This window comes from Henckelia pumila, chromosome 1 (genome assembly GCF_033568475.1).
Source record: "Henckelia pumila isolate YLH828 chromosome 1, ASM3356847v2, whole genome shotgun sequence".
NCBI lineage: Eukaryota > Viridiplantae > Streptophyta > Magnoliopsida > Lamiales > Gesneriaceae > Henckelia > Henckelia pumila.
Window position 1 is genome coordinate 91,831,969 of NC_133120.1, and position 22,769 is coordinate 91,854,737.

General features: G+C 33.7%; 5 protein-coding genes across 5 annotated transcripts; 3 read left to right on the forward strand and 2 right to left on the reverse strand.

Annotated features, from left to right (window-relative positions):
- Nucleotides 1-78: 78 nt before the first annotated feature.
- Nucleotides 79-1,721, forward strand: LOC140893169 (chaperone protein dnaJ 8, chloroplastic-like). Its single transcript, XM_073302238.1, has 3 exons — nucleotides 79-546; nucleotides 906-974; nucleotides 1,314-1,721. The coding sequence occupies exons 1-3, from the start codon at nucleotides 313-315 to the stop codon at nucleotides 1,470-1,472; spliced, it is 462 nt and encodes a 153-aa protein (XP_073158339.1). The 5' UTR covers nucleotides 79-312; the 3' UTR covers nucleotides 1,473-1,721.
- Nucleotides 1,722-3,158: 1,437 nt separating this feature from the next.
- Nucleotides 3,159-5,673, forward strand: LOC140875401 (pentatricopeptide repeat-containing protein At2g03380, mitochondrial). Its single transcript, XM_073279066.1, has one exon. It carries the CDS (start codon nucleotides 3,206-3,208, stop codon nucleotides 5,330-5,332), a length of 2,127 nt encoding a protein of 708 aa, XP_073135167.1. The 5' UTR covers nucleotides 3,159-3,205; the 3' UTR covers nucleotides 5,333-5,673.
- Nucleotides 5,674-6,375: 702 nt separating this feature from the next.
- Nucleotides 6,376-7,315, forward strand: LOC140875839 (early nodulin-like protein 17). The gene is made up of 2 exons (XM_073279643.1): nucleotides 6,376-6,671; nucleotides 6,765-7,315. Exons 1-2 carry the CDS (start codon nucleotides 6,494-6,496, stop codon nucleotides 7,106-7,108), a joined length of 522 nt encoding a protein of 173 aa, XP_073135744.1. The 5' UTR covers nucleotides 6,376-6,493; the 3' UTR covers nucleotides 7,109-7,315.
- Nucleotides 7,316-8,461: 1,146 nt separating this feature from the next.
- LOC140874731 (putative receptor-like protein kinase At1g80870) lies at nucleotides 8,462-10,941 on the reverse strand. Its single transcript, XM_073278099.1, has one exon. It carries the CDS (start codon nucleotides 10,812-10,814, stop codon nucleotides 8,628-8,630), a length of 2,187 nt encoding a protein of 728 aa, XP_073134200.1. The 5' UTR covers nucleotides 10,815-10,941; the 3' UTR covers nucleotides 8,462-8,627.
- Nucleotides 10,942-14,109: 3,168 nt separating this feature from the next.
- Nucleotides 14,110-16,340, reverse strand: LOC140875323 (probable WRKY transcription factor 40). The gene is made up of 5 exons (XM_073278986.1): nucleotides 15,929-16,340; nucleotides 15,748-15,813; nucleotides 15,115-15,459; nucleotides 14,854-14,970; nucleotides 14,110-14,636 (listed from the first exon to the last, which is right to left on the reverse strand). Exons 1-5 carry the CDS (start codon nucleotides 16,007-16,009, stop codon nucleotides 14,253-14,255), a joined length of 993 nt encoding a protein of 330 aa, XP_073135087.1. The 5' UTR covers nucleotides 16,010-16,340; the 3' UTR covers nucleotides 14,110-14,252.
- Nucleotides 16,341-22,769: the final 6,429 nt, after the last annotated feature.

Here is a 22,769-nt window from a genome sequence, read left to right on the forward strand (position 1 = left end):
AGGATTGGATAAGGACGCTTTTTCACCCACACACTTGTATATATTCCCCCCCAACCAACCCTTTACATTCTCCATACACAAACACAAGCCTTCTATTTAATTCTACTTTTCCTTTTTTTCCCTCTTTCAATTCAATTATTAACGCGCAGACGCCATTATTTTTTTGTTGTTCTTGTTCATATATTTAATCTAACCTATATAAATCATTGAAGAATCTTGATATTTCTTTCAACTACGCTCTGTTAGTTCTTGAGATTTTGGGATTTGTGAATATTGGGATCATCTTCTTTCTGGTGTTCGAGAAATAATTTAATGGCCGCTACTGTGGGTTGTGGTTCTACTTCTAATTCGTGGGGTCAATTGAAGGATTCTAATTCATCGCTGAGAAATTTGAGGAATAGTAATAAGAATAATCACAAGAAAAAATCCCGGGTTTCGTGCGTTTATTCCTCGCCTGCTGTCGGCGATCCGTACAAGACGCTGCGAATCGACCCCGGCGCTTCTGAATCGGAGGTTAAGAAGGCATTCAGGCGCCTCGCTCTTCAGGTGATTCGTTTGATCTTTTGACTTTGACTCCACATAAAAATGGCTTATGTTTTTTTTTTGGCTTACTGAAGATTCGGTTTTTGGGAGAAGATCTGTAGATGCTAATGCATTTTTTGATAGAAGTCAAGAATTGGGAATTAAATTAGTGATTTTTTGAAAGGATTATCTTTTACAGCTTTGTTTGTTTTGGTTATTATTATTAAAATTAAATGCACTGATGACAGTAATGCTTTTATTGGTGGAAAGCAAATTAAGTGAACTGAAATCTTTTTGTTCCAATTTACCTTTCAATTATCCGAAACAAAAATGGATTTCCATTTGCTAATATTCTAATCCACTGGTGTTTTATATGATTGCAGTATCATCCCGATGTTTGCCGAGAAAACAACGCCGGAGTCCAGTTTCACCAGATTAACGAGGCATATGATGTCAGTATTTTATCATCATCCAATAATGCCCTTTTTTATTTTTGTTATTTTTAGCTCACTTTTCATGGATTAGTATATATTTTAAACTATATATCAAAATACTAATGTGCGCATCTCGTGAGGCTAAATGGTATCAAAATAAATTAAAGTTTTGACCCGACGTGTGACATGACTTGAGTGGACCCTTCTTTTGTACAAATGATTGATTTCGATGGCATTTTGCTAGTGATATGATGTGATGTGTTTTCTTATTATTATTACAAGGAAATAATTGATCATAAGAAACGAAAATACAAAAACTGTGGCTGACCCATTGATTAATGTTGTATTATGAAACAGGCTGTGATGAGAAATTTGAGAGAGCCAGAGGTGGAGACGTACGATTTGGAGGTGGACGAGGGGATGGTGGATCAAGAATGGGATCTGTGGGAAGAGTGGATGGGATGGGAAGGAGCTGGGATTCGGGACTATTCATCCCACATCAATCCTTACATCTGATTGCATCGTATAAACAATTAAACATCGCGTAAATGTTCTGACTGAGAAATCAAATCCTACAGCCCACATCTTTGCAGTATTCTGAGCAAGGGAAGATGGTTGAGGTGTTTGTACAGAATTAATGTTCAGATTTATTTTCATTTTATATGCACATATTTTGGTTCTGTTTTGTGGATTTAAGTTCGTGTTGTTTGACTTTGATCTGTTCAATTTATGATTATTATCGGAATTTCTCAACTTTCACATAAATCGTGAACCTATACTAATAGTATATATAGTATATCTGGGATAATTGCATCCACATCTCCTGTGAAATGTTTAAAAAGTATAAAAACACTATGTGTAAAATTAATAGCATGTTAGATCCTATGTTTTAAAAAAAATTAGCATAAAAACCCCTCTGAGAAGTGATAAATGTGATCGAGTTTGTATAACATAGGTGTGAAATGTGCTATATTTTAAAAAACTGAGGGATACATTAGTCTATTAATATTTTTTAGAAGGTTTTATGATTTTTAGACTTTTCAAGATTAATGCAATTAGTCCGGTATATCTTTTATCAATTAAATTGATAAAAACAAGATGTAAACTTGTGCTAAGATAGAACTGGCGATCAGATATGATGACCCAAAACAGTTTACTCAATTTTGATTGGCGGCAACAAACCAAAATTAAAGCAGCAGTGGAGTGGAACCTCGGCCTAATATATTATAATTATAATTATAATAATTAGTGAGATATTAGAGAAGGAAAAATTAAGGCTTTTACCTAAACCTTGTCTGTCGTTGACGTTTTAGCTTGAATTCAAAATTGCACTCATAAAGACTATGCATCTGTGAGCCTTTGTACGCAGATTCATTACTTGGGGGAGGTAATGCGACATTTTAATTTGGTCCAGAGACAATAATTTTCAACGTATGAAGAAGTATTTTTTAATATTAAAAATATTTCTTTTTCATTGTAAATTATAAATTGGATAGTTTAACAAATAAGTTTCATCCTCGTGCCCACATACTCCTCGCTTTATTATTTTATTTTCCCTTTTTGTTTTGAGGCCAAACCAAATCAACTTTCATTTATGATTTAACCAAAGTAGTTACTGCAATGACGTAAAATATTAGAAGTAAAACCACAAGCATCATAAAGGTCAAAGGACACAATGGCAATCATAAGAATCGATCGCTCGAGTAGTGTATGAACGTCGTAAAGGACTAGCTTACTCTGTTGCGTTTTTGGATGCAAAAAACATGAATCGTAACGGTGTATTAGTCTTTTTTTTTTTTTTTTTGTATCGTATGGATATCCATGATTACTTGTATTTTATATTTAGTTTTAAAATCTCTGGCCTCATACGAAAATTTTAAAATTGCATCACCATAAAAGTTTGTTTTAGAAACAAAGAAAAATAAAGAAACTATATGGGTATTTGAACCATATATGAAGCCAGACGGAGTAAAATTGAATTTTTAATATTTTTGTGTCACAAATTAGGGGTAAAAAAAATTTATGGACCATGGGCTACCACAATACGGGTAAGGCGTATGGACGATGGGCTTCTTTTTTACTTCAAAAGCTCTAGTGTTATGGACCAGATATTAAAATTTTAACTGGGTTGGGCTTCCATTATATTGTATTTTGGGCCGTTTGTCCCCAGCGGACAAGCTTCCTCATGGCGGGAGATTTCAGCAAGCAAAGCTAAGTGCAAATCCAAATAACGATGAGTTTCAAAGAACATGAAATCGCTCTCATTAATACACAGAATCACTCATCGTCTCGCGTTATCAAAATCACGCCCTCATTTCACAACCTTTGCTCCTGAATCGATCCATCACAATCTTGAAGTTCATCCACCACTGTCTTCTATCGAGTCATTCTCGAAAAATCCATTCTTTTGTCTGTTAAATCTGTGCAGAAGCCTCTCTTCTCTCAGAAAAATTCACGCTCTTTTGATTGTCAGCGGAGAAGCGTATGACCCTTTACTAAAAACCAAGTTGCTCGGTCTCTACGGTTTGTTTGGGCATGTTAAGAACGCCCGCCATTTGTTTGATGAAATACCGGACCCAGATTTTGTATCTTGTAAAGCGATGATGCGGTGGTATTTTATCAATGATATGTACGATGAGATTATTGGGTTTTATAGATTTATAAGAAGAAGGTTTTTGGTGGTTGATGACATCGTTTTTTCTATTGTCTTGAAAGCGTGTAGGGAATTGAGGGATTTCACCGAAGGGAGGAAGTTGCATGGTTATATTATTCAGATGGGGAGCCCTGATAGCTTTGTGTTGACTGGTCTTGTTGATATGTATGCTAAGTGTGGTCAAATTGACATTGCTTGCAAGGTTTTTGAAAGAATTTGGGATAGGAATGTGGTCTGTTGGACATCGATGATTGTAGGGTATGTGCAGAACAATTGTGCTAATGAAGGGCTTCTTTTGTTTAATCGTATGAGGAATCACCTCGTTGAAGGAAATGGTTACACTTTAGGTAGTGTAGTGACGGCATGTGCGAAATTGGGGGCGTTGCATCAGGGAAAGTGGGTCCACGGATTTGTCATAAAGAACTGTATCGAACTGAGTTCCTGCTTGGTAACTTCTCTCCTACATATGTATGTCAGATGCGGGGCAGTTAGTGACGCTCGTTTGATTTTTGATGAATGTTCTACTATCGATCTTGTTGCATGGACGGCAATGATAGTAGGTTATGCTCAAACTGGCTATGCTCACGAAGCATTGGTGTTGTTCACAAACAAGAAATGGCTGGACATGTCTCCCAGTTCATTCACATTGGCTAGCGTTCTTTCAGCTTGTGGACAGTTGGGCAATTTTAATTTGGGTTCATCAGTTCATGGTCTAGGGATTAAGATGGGGATGGATGATGTTAATGTGATGAATGCTCTAGCTGACATGTATGCCAAGTGTTGTAGGATGCAAGAAGCCGTTTATCTATTTAACTCTATGGTAGACAAGGACGTCGTTTCTTGGAACTCGATTATTGGTGGATACTCCACAAATAACTATGGTTATGAAGCTCTGAGATTATTTAATAGAATGAGATCCACTGCCCTTCAGCCTGATCCCATGACCATAGTCGCTGTCCTCTCTGCCTGTCCTTCTTTAGGACACATTAGATTTGGTTCTTCACTCCATGCTTACTCCATCAAACAAGGGATTTTGGCATCTAATAATGTTTATGTTGGCACCGCTCTTCTTGAGTTGTATGCCAAATCCGGTGATGCAAAATTAGCACAACATGTTTTTGACGAGATGACAATCAAGAATGCGGTAACATGGGGTGCGATGATTGGGGGTTACGGAAAACAGGGGGACTTGAATAAGTGTATTGAACTTTTCGGTGATATGACAAAACATTTGGAGCCAACAGGAGTAATTTTCACCACAATGTTATCCGCTTGTAGCCACTCGGGCATGATTAGAGAGGGGTGGAGATGTTTTGACTCAATGTGTCGGGTATACAATTTCACACCCTCGATGGAACACTATGTATCCATGGTTGACCTATTAGCTCGTTCTGGAAGGCTTGAGGAAGCCTTGGAATTCATCGAGAAGATGCCAATCCAGCCCGATACCACTGTTTTTGGGGCCTTCCTTCATGGATGCAGTGTTCACTCCAGATTCGACTTGGGAGATTTGGCTGTAAAGAATATGCTGAAAATGAATCCTCGTGATGCACCTCATCACGTGCTTTTGTCTAACTTATATGCTTCTAAAGGAAGATGGAGCGAGGCTAGTCAACTTAGAAGTTCAATGAAGAAAAGGGGTTTGAGGAAGTCACCTGGATATAGTCAGGTGGGCTTGCATATCGATGAAATATATTCTCAAAAGATGGCTTCATTTGGTTAAAAGCGCAACGCATTATGCAAGCATTGGTTTTTGCCTTGTTGCATGTAACGACTGTCACGCTTACTTCTGCGACTAAAATGCTCGAGGTGGCAGTAGCGAGGAGATCTTTTTGGTGCTGATACGAATGCAAGTACCATGTGGAGGAGCCGATGGTATATTGAGTATTTGAAGTGGACGGAATCTTGTTCTTGGAATCACTGCCAGATGACTTGTATGCAGAATCATGGAGGCCGTAGCTGAAGGTGCTTTAATATGGTGAACTGAAATACAGGTGAAAACATAGTTAAAATTTGAAGAATTGAATTGTTGGGATATATATATCCTTGAAAGTGATATCTTGAAGTAAGTACACACCAAACCATTATCATTTACTGTACAAGTGGTACACAAAATGTAGATACTTTTGGTAAACTTTGTTATTGTTCCAAAGAGGCAACCGAGAAACTACCATTTCTTGTTGGAATGCGTTATGCTGATACAGTGTGTCCGAACGAATGACCATGAAAAGTTGTAAATTACTTGGATTTTTTAAACTTTATATTATCAAATCTACATCTTCCACATAAATTGGACTCTTTTAATAATAATTTGGGGATCTCGTTGAAATAACCAGCCCTTTAACGTCAAAGTCAAAAAAAGAAGAGAAAAAAGGTGACGAATGGGATGCCCCACGCACGTGATTGAGGTGGGGCTTTCGACACGCGTGAGTTGACATTGATATTTGCTGGCCATTACCCCAAATACAATCCAATTGCGATCCAGATCTCCCTCTCTTTCTTTTTTTCTTCTTTCTTTTTTTTCCTTTCTATTTTAATTTATTGCGTCAATGCTTTAACACCAACTACACATGGACAAATTGCGTACGAATAAACTTCGAGTTAACGATAACTTTGTAAGTTGTAACACACATAATTATATATTATTATAAGAAAGGAAATAAATCTTTGCATAAGACAGCATGCTTAAAAGTAGAAATTTGAAATATTAAAATAACATAGCATTTGTATTTAAAAAAAAGGAAAGCAATGGGGGGGATATTTATGGCGAACTTTAACAACTTTCTTGGATCTGTTGAAATAACTGTTAATTCGAATATCGATCTGAACAAATCGAACCCCTAGCCTATCCATTTGGCCACACCCACAAAACAAAATAATAGTAATGGCCACCTCATCTTCCCTTATCCTCCAGCTCGCCGCCGCCTTGCTCTGCCTCCTCCAGCTCCTCCCTTCCGCCGCAGCAACGGACCACATCGTCGGCGCCAACAAGGGCTGGAACCCTGGCGTCAACTATACTCTTTGGGCAGACAACCAAACGTTCTACGTTGGCGACCTCATTTGTAAATTAAACACCATTTTTATTTCTCTCTCTCTCGATGATTTTGAGCTATCTGAAGAATTTTGAACTCATTTCTAGCTGTGTTCCTCTGTAGCATTTAGGTACCAGAAAACTCAGTACAATGTGTTTGAAGTGAACCAGACAGGGTACGACAACTGCACCATCGACAGCGCGACGGGGAACTGGAGCAGCGGGAAGGACTTCATCCTTCTCGACGAGGCGAAGAGGTACTATTTCATTTGCGGGACTGGGGGATGCTTCAGCGGCATGAAGGTCACCGTGCTCGTCCAAGCGCTTCCGCCGCCTCCGACAGCTGCCTTGGCTGGTGGCCCTAAGGGTTCTTCTGCTCCGGCGACGGCGCTTGTTGGTGGATGGGACTTGATTTCAGCTGTTTTGAGTGCTCTGTTCACGGCATGGTTTGGATTTGGGCTGTTCTAGCTAGCGGTGCTCCGGCGGTGGCGGATCGGAGGCTGATCGAGTGATTGCTTTTAAATATTCTTTTCTTTTCTTTCTTTTTTTCCATTAGTTTTTTCGTTTCTGTTTTTCAAGTTTACAAGTCTGCTTCATTTTCTCACTTCATTCATTGTTTAAATTTAAGATACGTTTTTATTTAAAAATTTTATTCGTACAAATAGCTCTATTCACTCGGAACTCGAGTCACGTTGTTGAAATTTTCACTTAATATATCGTAATCTTAATACAATTTAAAGGCATAGTTTGGTAATATGATAAGATAGTGATTAATAAATTATCTTATTTTATTTCATGCTTGGTATATTTTTAAAAAATTCATGATAAGTCAATGGGCCCTTGATAAATGCTTGGTACATTTTTTAAAAACTCATAAATGCTTTGACAAGGGGACTATGTATTCCTTTCATTTGGTGTGATAAATTTAATACAACTAAAAAAATACTACAAGACATGTACCCTCCACATATAAAAACATCTAAACTCTAAACACGCCTCATTCTCCTCCACATTACGGTAGGGTTAATTTTGTCATTAAAATCGAATATATAAATTTAATCACTCTTATTAAAATCATACCAAACATTCACTATGGTATCCTATCATTTTACTTATCCTTAATTTATTCTTATATTATATATCATATACTTATCATATCCTATGTATCAAACTATGCCCCAGTTTATAGATTGAAATCCATAAAATTATAATTAATTTATTTGAGAGCCACCGTCTCCACTTAATCTATTGTTTATGTTACTATCTTATTAATTTGCAGCAAACGAAAAATATAAAAAAAGAGACTATTTTAAAGCATTAAGTTATATTTTATCCATCTATATGGCTGGATTGCATATATTACTTGTAGATTTGAATTTTGACTTATATTATGCGTAGGTATTCGGTGTGGGTGATGTTGGATGATAGATAATATTATAGCTGGAGAGCATGTTATTTTTTGTGTTGGCTGCATATTGGAAGAATAATGAAATGCGATATTAAGACTATAAATTATAATATTTAGATTATAGGACAAAATGGATGTTAGGTCATACAATTGCCAAATTTTAGTGAAGATGTGATAAATAAGAAAGAAAGTTCAAACAAAATGTTGAAAATTTTCGAACCATTTTCGAGGATTTGGGTATAGTACAACGTTATAATAGTTAGAAAACTAACGATAGTACTTAAAATAATTAAACATCAAATAGTCAAAACAAGATTATTACTAGTTGTTAACAATTTTATAAAATAATCATTTCCACAAGTTCTTAATTTCAATACAAGTTTTCGATAATTTATGTATTAACTGATCTAACTCCCAAAAATATCATCTAAAAGAACAAAATACAGCAAAAAATATTGACAATTGCAATGCAGTAGCTGTACAAGCACATAGAATATGTACAAGACTGCTAGCTTTTATAAAACTACATCATATATATTTAACTCACATAATTATATTTTAGCGTTACACTTTCAATAGCTAATATTCTTGATTTCCCTTTTGTTTCTTCCTTGATCTGCTAAAAGACTTGGAAGGAGGAGAAGGTGAGAACGCAAAGGGGAGCAATGGTAGTTCCATCTCCCCTTTCAATATCTTGACGAGGTCCCCAATATCCGGTCTCAACTCGGGCATTTTCTGCAAACAAGCAAGTGCCAAGTTGATGCACAACCTTGCTTGATTCTTATCATATTCATCTCTCATTCTTTCATCCACGAGCTCTAGCACATTCCCACTGTGAGCTAAATGCCTGCACCAACTTATTAGGTTTGCTTTCTCGAGCTTCATAGGCGATGGAAGCACGTGCAAAGGCCTTCTACCAGATATCACAACAAGGATCAGGACGCCTAAGCTGTAAATATCTGCCTTTTCCATCAAGTATCCACATCCACCATACTCCGGTGCTACATAGCACAATGTACCTCTCATGCTCGTCGTGCTGCTTAACTCCCGACTAAAAAGGTCTCCGCTCCACATGTCACTCCGAACAGAAGGGGAATTCGTCTTTCTCCAACCCTTTCTGAAGCTAAACTCCTTTTTCGATTCATAAGTATTGTTGTTGTTTTGGTGAAACTTTCTCTTTCTGAATTGTATGTGTTTTGCCAAACCGAAATGAGGTACTTTGAACGTTTTCTTGATCAGATCAAGCTTCTTTGATTTGTCACTCTTCTTCCTGAGTTCATCCAAGTGCTCTTCTCTCCACCATTCGTGCATCTTTCGGTGCTTCTTGATGCGCACTTTCCACCTTTTCGACCCCTCCCTGTCAACGACACCATTAAGAGATTCAAGCCTATGTTCTCGGACCTCAGTCTCCTTCACTCCCTCACATGTATCCAACTTTGTAGAGTTATCCAAGTTGATTTTCTCTCCGTCACCTCCCTTTTCTTCATCCCAACCGGTATTAGTCGAGTGACATATTTGACTCCCTATCCACTCCATCACATAATCTTTACTACACAATTCACCATCCCCATCCTGCCTCCACCACCAGTCCTTTCCCCATTGTTTGACACCCTCGTTACTGCAATTATTATCATCATCAACCAAAGCAACACTCAAATTCAACTCCTTACTATGATCAATACTACTCAATTCATCATCATAAGGCCCGAACATATTCCAATCATCCCCACCGTTTTCTAAATTTGACAACCCCTTCCCCTTCAAATTTCCACACTTGTCATCAATCCCATCACCAAGATTACAGTTAAAATTTAAAGAGTTAATTGTCAATCCTAATCCCATCACATTATGATAAACTTTACAAGTATTTTTAGAAGAAGTAGATGCTTGTAAGGCTAAAGCAAAATCTACCTCATCGTTTTCATGGCTTTCCACTGGTGTCCCAATGGCTCCACCTACTCCACTGGCATTCGAGTTAACCGAAAATTCTTGACTCTTCCACAATTCTTGGCTTCTCCCCAAGTCTTGGCTAAACAAATCAACCCCAAATTTAGCCTCAAGCTTCAGTCTTGAAAGCCCGAAATCCGAAATCTTGGCTCTAAACTCCGAATCAAGCAGTACATTGCTTGGCTTCACATCTCCATGGATCACTGCAGGGTCACACTCAAGATGCAAGAAAGCCAATGCCCTTGCAACATCAAGAATTACTGCAAACCTCCTAGCCCAATTCAAGCTCAAACTATTAAAATCCCCATTTTTAGACTCAGAAAACAAACATTCTTGCAAACTTCTATTTGGCATGTACTCATAAACCAGAAGCCTCTTACCCTTTTCCGCACAAAACCCCGATAAAGAAACAACAAGAGGACAAGACTTGAGCCCACCAAGAATCTTTAACTCATTCTGGAATTCCTGTTCACTCTGGAATGAACTTGAATCAAGAAGTTTGACAGCAACCAATTTCCCATCTTTCAGAATACCCCTGAAAACGGAACCACAGCCCCCTTTACCTATTGAGTTGGAGTCACTGAAATTGTTGGTGGCGCTCTTGAGCTCTTTGTAGCTGAATCTTTGTAGCTTGTGTGATATTGGTGAAGGGGAATCCAACGGGCTAGTGCGTGATTTGCGCAACAAAGAGTACCAAAGATAATAAAGAAAATACAGAATGGAAAAGAGAACAATGAGAGAAGCGGAGACCGTAATTGCAAGTAAAATTATGCTTGATTTTGGCCTTGAATTTGGCTGGAATGGCTGTCTTGAAGCCATATTTCTTTCTTTTTCAGGTACAATATGGTGGAACGTGTGCTTTCTTTCTTGATGCTCTATTCCTTGATTCACTCGTGTATATATATCATGCAATGGATGAGTACTGACAAAGCATATAAAGATCAAACTTATAAGCTACTTTGTGGATGATATAGAGTAGTGCATATGAGTCATTCACAGGGATAAGAAAGGCAAAGTTGAGCAATTTTTAATATGTAGTTGAGAAAATATTTCGGTATTCAATTTTAAAAAAATTTCAGAAAATAAGTGATGGGGAACAACTTGTTTGTTTATATATGCGTTTGCTAAAAACATTATTATCGTGAAAAGGGTATGTACATATTACTTCAATTACCATTTCCACCCATTAAACAAGTATTTTGTTTATCATTTCGTATCAATCTAAGGAACCAAAACAATCAAAGGTAAGAGATTGTCCTAAATATGGTCAATATATCGAGTTCAAAGTTTTTTTTTTTTTTTTTTCTTGTACTCACATAATGTATGATGATCAAGAAACATCAAAGTATGGGTGTGAAGTCGGGCCCAAAAGTATAGGTTTCACTCGAACAAAAAAGGATTCATGGGAGGAAGAAGCAAGAAATTTGGAGGGAGAATTTGAAGGTGCATGGTGGGTGTTGAGAATTGAGATCATCAATATGGTGATAATTGCTAATATTAATGCTTCCCCTATCTTTTCCCTTTTCGTCCACTTTTTTTCAAAAATAATTGAAGTACATTGTCTTAAAAATAAATTGATCATACAAAATTACCATGATCGACGCAAATCGTGAAATAATTGTTACATGAATTTATTATGCGCAGACTGACAGAACTACCATTCATGATTTTATTCAAGTCGACATAATTAGAAAGTGGTAATTGTTAAATTTATAAGAATGTATGATACAAAGTATTTAATTTATTTACCATCGTTTTCACTTGAATCCAAAACTTGGATGCTTAATTTGCATCGATCACCGCATCATCTTTCATTACATGTCTTCATAATTATGTTGCTACCAAAAGATGCTCCTAAAAGAAAATACGTTGTGATTCATTATTCCACTACATTGATTGAATAAAGGAAAAGAAAACTTTAATCATTGAAATAATAAAGTAAAAGTTTTATTAGCTAGTCCGTGGCCCAAAAAAACAACATTAGCCAAATTCATGTTTTAAAAAATTAGTAAGCAATAACAAAACATGAATTTTTTTTTTTTGACAACAACAAAACATGAAAAATTTAAATCTTATATAGTGACTAAAAACGAGATTATATATTTCGATAAATTTCATTGCCATAATATATATAAAATATTAAATTGCATGTAGAGATAATGAATAAGTTCAGATTCTGAAGAGATAATCTTCTTGGTTAATTGAACAAATGCATGCATAATGATAATGTCTTTTTAACTCATAAAAAGTATAAATTTTAAAGTTGAAGCATAAAAAAGAGTGAGTCTCTGCAATATGCCCTAGTGTTTTACATGCACAGTGGTAGTGTTTTGGTAGCACGGGATGTCTGTGTTTATACTATTTTTTTTAGTGTATATAAATATTTATGTAAATTAAAGTCATATGTAAATTTTTTATTTTTTTTTGGTTTAATTCAATTCGTCTAAGTAGCTTTTGTGTTTTCCCGCTTTTTTTTTTAAAAAAAATTATATTAATGTATTTTGTAAGCATCGTAATTTTGTTTTTCCCGAAAAAGCTCGGCACACTTAGAGGTGTTATCGAGCCGAGCCGAGCTCGAGTAGCATACTACTCGAGCTCGAGCTCATATTCTACTACTCGAGCTCGAGCTCAAGCTCGATCGAGTAGTAAAATATGAGCTCGAACTCGAGCTCGATTGTAGTTCGAGTACTCGAGCTCGAGCTTTTATATTATATATATATAAAAATTAAAATATATTAATAAATAAATAAATATTATATTATATTATATATATTATTAAATAAATAAATATATAAATATAATAAATATAATAAAATTAATTAAATATTATAAATAAATATATAAATATTATAAATAAATTAATATATAAATATAATATTATATTATATATATATTATATTTATATTTATATATATTTATATTATTTTTTAATATATATATATGTGGCTTATCGAGTAGCTCGCGAGCTACTCGATCACATAGTTTCAAAGCTCGACTCGAGCTCGATTGTATGCTCGAGCTACTCGAGCTCGAGTCGAGCTTTGACCGAGCTACTCGCGAGTTGCTCACGAGTAGCTCGACTCGTTTACACCCTTAAGCACACCTTTGAAAGTCTTCACAGAATTTAAAAAATATTGATATTAATTACATAACTAAATTTTATCCAACACTTGGCTATATATTTTTCGTTTGGAGTCTTTGGACCTGGCAACCTGGGGTTTACGTACAAAATTAATTTAATAGCCTCGAACGAACCAAATATTACAAAAATCAATAACTAAATATAATTCCATGAAATTAAAGTATTTATATAGAGTATTATCACATGAGATGCTGTACATATTAAGATGTAAGAGATGAAACATATATTTTAAATATATTATTTTAGTTTAGAAGAGACTGGCATTCAAAATGGGAATATATATATTGAATTTATACCAATATTATTGGTAGATTTCGTTATCATCTATATATTATTGTATTCTTTGTGCTTGGGAGATTGAAACCAGAGAACATGGCCAGTGGATGCTAAAAGGGGCCACAGGATATTTGTACATTTGAGACGGGACTCGACTACAAAAATGATCATATATACGTGCCATATATATATATTTTCATTATTCCTCATGACCATACAAAAGATATTCAGCTATTCAGCAACATTTTGCACGATTACGTATTTATGAAACCAAATAGTCGATCGATTCTATTTTTTGGATAGCGTCCGTAGGATAAATCCAAGAGCTCAATTTTTTTTTCATCGTATATGGAAAAAAAAATTGGGCTTGCCTATATAGCACTCGTATGGATTCTAAATTTGATTCTGATTTCTAATTTTGATTGCGACGAGGGGATATTTATAAAAGATTGGCATCAGTTATATATCCATGGGGATTTTTAGCATTTTAGTGCCTGATTTGACTAATTAAATAACCTCTAATTTTGCATATACACTGGTGACTTTCGTTAAAGACAAAGTTGTTTACTTGTCTAGCAGAAGCAAGCACCTTATGTTCTCAATTGCTCGATTATAACTAGAATACTTTCACATAAATTTAAAGAAATTAATTTCTAATCTGATATGTTATAAAATACAAGATTTGGTGTTCTTAAAAATGTAATTTGCAATCTTGGAGAATCATATATGTACGTAGGCTTCGAGTTTAATTTGGGGCGTGACATGATCTGTAGATATCTATCTCAAAATGTGTACTTCTAAGTTTTAACAACACAAAGACAAGCACAAAAAAAAATTTTCTACAACTTTTGTGTGTGAGTATTATTTAGCTGAAGAAACTTTCCAGAGATGGCAGCTGCCACAGCTGCTTTGAAATTGGGATCTCTTGTTAAAGTAGAAGCCATATGTTCCACCAAAGACTGTCGTCGGAGCTCCGGTGCGACACTTTTGCCCATTGGCTTACTCATAATTGTAGCTTGGTCTTGACTAGTGATCTTTGGCACGGTGAGATCGAGCGTGACCGTTGGCCCGGACGAACTAAGAGAAGTCGAGCATTGAATGTTTCCAAGAGTCGAGCTCCTGTTTGGGGTAGAGTTTGCCTCGAGTTTCGACGGTTGAGGATGGTTATGCTTCCCTTCATAAGTTGCTACTAGAACTGTTTGATCTTCTATACTTCTTTGAACCTATGTGAAGAGTGTAAAATGTAGAGGGTTATAAGTTCCTTGGAAATTAATTAGTTCTCCACATGATAAGAGCAACTTATTTTTCTACTTAGGCTTATTATAAATTAAAGCAAAGATGGAAGCATATTGGATACATTTGTATACTTAACATGTGAAATTCAAACGCATAAATTAGCTAAAAATATATATATATACATGATCACCATGAGTTATATACCTTCTTTTTGACTGGGCAACTTGGAGCATAAGAACACTTGTAGTAAGCCCGTGGAGAAGGGTTATCTCTAGTCACCTTCTGCCCATATTTCCTCCATTGATATCCATCTTTTACTATCTGCAACCATTCAAATTTACAGTCTTTGAGTACAAGAAACATACCAAATGTTTCAAAGGAGTTGCTATATATATATATATATATATGTCTTCAATTTCAGTAGTGCTAATTGGTATTGCATTACTAGCGCTAGCTTGTACTTACAAGGCTTGCATCAGATGCTTCGGTTCGAACACAAGTCCGCCATATCTTTCCTTTGTTGTCTTCTCCCTCTGTCGGTTTCTTGCACGAATCTTCGTCGCTGGAGCTGCTTTCACAGGAGCCATTAATTATGACGTTTGTTTCATGATTAAAATTGTTGATACCAGTACTCTCTGCAGGTAATTTCCTCTTCCTTGAAATCAAATCCGACTCCGAATTCTTGATCGTTTGGTACTCCTTCAATCTTCTTTGTAACTCATTGTAATTCTCACACATGACTGTTAATAACTCACTCAGTTTCTTGTTTTCAGCATTCACCCTATTTATTTCCTCTATCAAAGCACACCTCTGTACGATCGACCAGAAATAAAAATAATTAAATATACCAAATTTAGACTCAGAAAATCAAATTGTAACGAGCTTAATTAGCTAGCTAGATCAACTCTGATTTACCCTCTCAATCAACTAAACACGCATTTCAAGAAATTAAAGGAAACCAAATTCAATTTTTCTAATTATAATTCCACATATAAACATAATTGCTACTGATCATATATATATACAGTGTATATATTAATCTTGCATGTTTTAATATTATATGTTTTTGAGACTAAACATTGCATGTATTATATTCACCTCTTGTTTCACACCTACAGTGCTACATACTCCCAATTTCAAACTGCAGCTTTCCACTTGATGTTTCTGAAATCAAGAACAAGCAAAAGCATTAATCATCACCAAACCATGCATATACATTAACTTGAACCGCATTCAAATTAAGGACTCATATTAAAGATTACATATATATTATACTAACCATTTCCGGAGTTTCTTCAAGAAGTCGAAGAGGTTTCGAATTAAGATCTAATGAAGTATTCAAAAGACTAATGAACTCCATGTCTTCCGCAGATTCAGGAAAGGTGATTCCCAAACAATTTAAAGAAGTTTAATATATTCTTCTAGAAATGGTTCTCTTTTGATATGTTCAATATATTCAATAGTGCAACGTTTGGCTGCCCAGAATAGTCAATACATTGAAGAGATCAATATTATATGTACATGTATATGCGTGTATATTATAGAAGATATATGGTTCGTTCGACCCTATTTCATGGGTTATATTCCATGGGTTATACCCCAGGGATAGGTGGCAGCATGTGAGTGGTTCATTCATGTGGGGCCCATGTCAATTAATGTGGGGCCCACATGAATGGGCCAATCTCATGCCTACACGTATTCCATGGGGATAAAACCTATGGGGTAGGACCGAACAATCCACGATATATAGAGAGAAAAAGAGCAGTAAAATAAATACATTTGAACCGACAAGTTGTAGGGAGGAAGATGGATGGAATCCTGAAAGATCATGAGTTGTAATTTGGATTTATCTTGAATTTTATGGATAAGACAATAAGTTAAAACTTAGGTCGGCTGATTATAAAATTGCCAAAAAAAAATTAAAAAACAAAGAAGATAATTTCAAGTTTCAACTTTCAAGTAAAAGTATAAGATAATTTGTAAAAGTACATTAAATAAATTGGTTTGAGACTGTGCTGATTGTATATGTTTTGTTTTCCCAGATAGATTTATTTAATAGAAATATTATTGCAAAAATATATATATACATTTAATGAGTGGATGATGTCAAAATGAATGAGTTATTGTAAAATTTAAACATTCAGATTTCAGGGTGAGGGTCATGAGAGGGAGGGATCATTTCTATTGGATTGTTTATTTTCTATTTCTCTTCCCTTTTTTGTCCAATTTTCATTTCGAAATTGGTAAGAAGATCAAAAAGATAAATTTTAAAAAAAATTATTAAAAAAATAATATTGGATATAATTTATAAAATTTTCATATGTATATATTTCTAAAAAATATGGAAAATGAAAGAAAACAAAAAATATACTACTAGTCGTTTTAAAATAGTGGTTTATTTTCAAGGTCGCATTTATTAATTGAAGAAAAGGTGTTGAAGACCTTTCAAAGATTGGCGGTGTTTTTTGATATAAGTCAAAGTCACGCCCACCTTTGACCGAGAACGACGTGCGAACCTTACCTCAAATAAATACTAATTAATTTCATATTTCACTTTTATCATTCTTTTTTTTTTTTATTATTATTATTAGTAATAACAATTACGTACGTATTTATCGTCCGTGGGGATTATTTTATGTCTTTGCTTGGATGTCCCGTCACGTTCGTGTTTGAGTTTTCCACGACGAAATCTTATTTAATGAATTTTTTTACAACATAAAATATAGAGGAGTTGGAGTAATTATATAATGGAATTACTATATTATCTTAATATTCATTTAAGCTTGATCTGAATGAACTTAAATTAGATTCATTTTAAATACATTGTTTTTTTTAACTTGTCGTGGAGTTGCACAAAAAGAATAATGAATTGATTTTTTTTAACATACATTTGATTTGTTTATTGGGGTTTCTTTAAATTAATAATCTAAATGTCATGTTTGGATATATTGTTTGTTTGGTGTGAACAACATTTATTCCCCAATTATAACATATTTCGTAAATAAACAAGAAATTTATCATGTATATTTTTCTGACGAGTTTCTAAATTGAATTTTCGGGGAAACCACAAATTAATACTATCTAGCTAGGGGTGCACGTGATTTGAAGTCACCATTTTTTAATTCCTTTGTATAACCTACATGACAACGACCAAGTTTTTTCCTTCATACAACTTGATGATAGAAGTCGTGTTCGTTGAATAATATGAGCCCAATATCGAAATTTCAGTGTAATATTGAAGGGTCGTTCGCTATATATTATTAGTAGTATTCGAAAACTTTCGTCCATACAGTATGTAGTAACAAAATTTTCGATATTGGAAAAATTATATCAATATTATAATGAAATTTTCATTAAATGGTTCTTATTGAATGGAAAAACTTGTAAAGGACGACTATATATATAATATAATAGTAATTATATAGGGAGGAAAAGAAATTCTATTTTGGTCATCATGTAGTATGTTTTCTCGATTAATTTACTGATTTAGCCCACTATTTTTTTTTTCAATTTTAGTTATTTTTTTATTGGAGTGTTGACTTGATGTCAGAAAATTATAACATGACAATAAACTTAATTACTGCATTTCTCCGATGAAAAATGACTAAAATTAACAGGTAAAAAAATATAAGTTAGTGGATTAATACCGTTAATCAACCGATAACACACATATATGATAACAAATACAAAAATATAGTTAATCTATAACATTAACAAAGAGAGAAATATGAATAGTAACTGAATCTGGTGATGTCATTATTTTGTTATTTTGTTTTTCAATCTTTTATTATTATTATTATTTTTTTTTTTTTTTTACAAAACTCTGTTTATTTTACAACTAAATTACAAAAAATTATAAAGCAAAAATAAATTAAAAACAAAATCATGATTATACAAACACACAACACCTACTATTAAACGCTATTCAACGGTAGAATGCCATTATTGATAGGTCGTAGTGCTGAGGTCATAACTCAAATAAGCATGACCTAATTAACCATGCGAGTTTACTTCCAACGCTGAGAAATTCACTTCTTGGAAATTTTGGATTTTAAAAACTTTAATGATATTTTGAAAAATTTACAAAAAGTATAGATAATTGTTATATGGAAAGAATATTATTAAAGGAATTTGTCAAAAAAAATTGGATTAAGTAAACTTAGACCAAGACTTTGGCATATGGACCAAGACTAGATCAAGTACAACTTGATGATGGATGTCGTTCGTTGAATAATATGAGCCCAACCTATTGTAATTGGTTAAGTACTCTATGTCCATATTCACTGAATCTTTTCAATATTAATTATTTTTTATTAAATACAAATTAGTTAAGCAGTAACATCTGCGTGTATATTATATATGTTTTTAGTTACGTGATAATTAACAACTAGAGAAAACAAGTAAAAGAACCATACAATTGAGATTTGCGGGTCACCGTTGTTTTGTTTTGTTTTGTTTTATTTTATTTTATTTTTTTATAATGTAACGCTGTAACATCTATTCTCCATATTTAAGAAAATAAGGCTTTTGTGGAATTTCTTGGTCCCAAAATTTCACATGTTAAATTGCTCTTCAGCAACAAATATCATTAATATCCGTTTGATAGTGAAAATGAAGGGTCGTTCACTATATACTATTAGTAGTATTCGAAAACTTTCGTCCATATCTTATGTCGTAACAAAATTTCCGATATTGAAAAAATTATATCTGTTGAAAATATATTATTTTATTATTGTTGAATATTGAATGTTGAATATTTAGTTGTAAAATGTTGAAAATTAGTGTGTGTGATATAGATGATGATATATTAATTTTTTGACTAATCTCGAATGTGGATCTATAAATAGGTCTTTATTTGTGATGAATAACACAATTGAATTGAGAGAGAAAAATATTGTGAAGTACTGTAGAGTTTGATATATTTTGAGTTTTGAAGAGTTAGATATATTTTGAGTTTTGAAATTTTTACTTTTTACCATAAATTTTTACTTTTTCACAACACGTTATCAGCACGATCGCTCGAAAGTTCTCTATAATTTCCGACGCTCCAAAACACAAAGAGAAGACAAAAATATTCAACAAGTAAGTATATTTATTTTATTGTTTATATATTTTTTTATGTATATATATTAATATATAATTTCATGTTATTATATAAAAGGTTGTCTATGACACCGACCTTATAATAACGTGATATGATATATATTTATTATGTATATATAATAATTGGATTAATATATAATTTAATGTTATTATATAAAAGGTTGTCTATGACACCGACCTTATAATAACGTGATATGATATATATTTATTATTTATATATACTAACTATATTAATATATAATTTCATGTTATTATATAAAAGGTTGTCTATGAAACCGACATTATAATAACGTGATATGATATATATTTATTATATATATATACTAACTGTATTAATATATAATTTCATGTTATTATATAAAAGGCTGTCTATGACACTGACCTTATAATAACGTGATATGATATATATTTATTATGTATATATACTAATTGTATTAATATATAATTTCATGTTATTATATAAAAGGTTGTCTATGACACTAACCTTATAATAACGTGATATGATATATATTATTGTGTATTTATATACTAATCATATTCGTATAATCTCATATTATTATATAAAAGGCTGTCCATGACACCGTCCTTATGATAATGTGATATGATATACATAATTATTTAATTATGATTATCATTATACATTGCATCATTATCATAAATTTTTATTCAACACATACTCGTTTTTTCTTACCACCAACGGTCACAAACGGTAACAAAACGGCTAGTTTTTTGTCTATAAATATGTTCACTCAAGCTCATTTTCAATCACACCAAAATTCACTATTTCTCTCAAAATATTTTCTCCCCGATTTTTTTCGAAGATGAAGATGATGGCATTTCTAAGCTATTTTTCATAACGATTATGATCAACATTCTCACGAGTCTTGTACTCACCAGCGATTTTCCACCACATACTTTTTCTCTATTTGTATACGCACTTGTAATCTTCGTTCTTCCATTATTTTGTATTGTCATATTAATGGAAATTAACTAATAAAATGCATTGTTATTTTTCTAGTACCACCATGTCAAATTTGGAAAAGATTGAATTCGTTGCGCTCGATATCACTGAAAAAAATTATATGACATGGACTCTCGATGTGGAGATGCATCTTGAGTCATTGGGTCTAAGTGATACCATCAAAGAAAATAATATATCATCCTCACAAGAAAAAACAAAGTCTATGATTTTCTTACGTAGACATCTTGATGAAGGATTGAAATATGAGTATCTCACAGAAAAAGACCCAATGATTTTATGGAAAAAGCTGAAGGAAAGATTTGAGCATATAAGGGAAGTTATACTCCCGACCGCCCGTGATGAATGGAATACGTTGAGATTCCAAGACTTTAAAAAAGTCAGTGATTACAATTCTGCGATGTATCGAATAGTCTCGCAATTGAAATTTTGTGGGCATGTTGTTACTGAAATGGAAATGCTTAAAAAAACATTTTCCACATTCCACGCATCAAATATAACTCTACAATAACAGTATAGAGTGCGTGGATTTTCAAGATATTCTGAACTAATCGCATGTCTTCTTGTGGCGGAAAAGAACAACGAATTGTTAGTAAAAAATCATCAATCTCGATCCACTGGATCAACGACATTTCCAAAAGCAAATGTCGTAATTAAAAATGAAAACCAAAATCAAAGGCATAGACCAGATTTTGGTCATGGACGATGTCGAGGACGTGGGCGTGGACGTGGACGTGGACGTAAAAATGATCGCGGTCGTGGTCGCGGCCGTGGATATGAAAATAATCGAGATAGTTACTTCAATAACTCATCTCAAAAGAACGTCACGAACCACCCACCAAAAAGGCAGCATAAAAATACGAGTGAAAATGAACATCACTCAAAAAGATCTGAGAGTATTTGTTATAGATGTGGCACTCCAGGACATTGGTCACATATTTGTCGAACCTCTGAGCACCTATGTAAGCTCTACAAAGAATCAACAAAGGGCAAAGGAAAAGAGACCAATTTTGTTAAAAACAGTAACCATTCAAGTGGTTCAACTCATTTCGATGCTGCTGATTTTTTCAAATGATTTCGAGAACATTAATTAATATATTGGTGGGACTGAAATGTAACATGCTATATTTTTCATGCATTCTTATGAAACATGCTATATTTTGCATATATATATTATCCTTGATTTTATTTATTGCATTTTTTTGAAGTATGGAAAATGCTATGAGCAAAGATAAACCCATGAAAGTTTGCATACCCGATAGTGGTATAACGCACACCATTCTTCGAGATAAAAGATATTTCTTGGAATTAAAACCAACAAAAAACAATGGTGAATACAATATCAGGTCCTGTAGACTTGATTGAAGGTTGTGAAAAACACATTTTTTGTTACCTAATGGTACAAAATTTTTGATAAATGATGCTTTATATTCACCAGGATCAAAAAGAAATTTGTTGAGTTTTAATGACATATATTCTCATGGGTATGATACTGAGATGATAACTGATGGAAATCATAAATATATGTGTCTTACCACATATAAATCAAGAAAGAAATATGTGGTTGAAAAATTATCAATGCTCCCTACTGGATTGCATTATACACATATAAGGCCAATCGAATCAAATGTGGTGGTTAATAGTTCTTCAATATTAACCAATTGACATGATCGATTGGGACATCCTGTTTCAATAATGATGCGAAGATTTATTGAAAATATACATGGTCATCCATTGAAAGACCAGAAGATCTTTCAGAATAATAAGTTTTAATGTAAAACATGTTCTCTTGGAAAACTTATTATAAGATCATCGTCAGCTAAAATCCAAACAGAATCACCCATATTTCTTGAACGTATTCAAGGTGATATTTGTGAGCCAATTCATCCACCATGTGGACCATTTCGATATTTTATGGTATTGATAGATGCCTCTAGAAGATGGTCACATGTATGCTTATTGTCAACTTGGAATGTGGCATTTGCAAGATTAATGGCTCAAATAATAAAATTGTGGAATCAATTTCCCAATTATACAA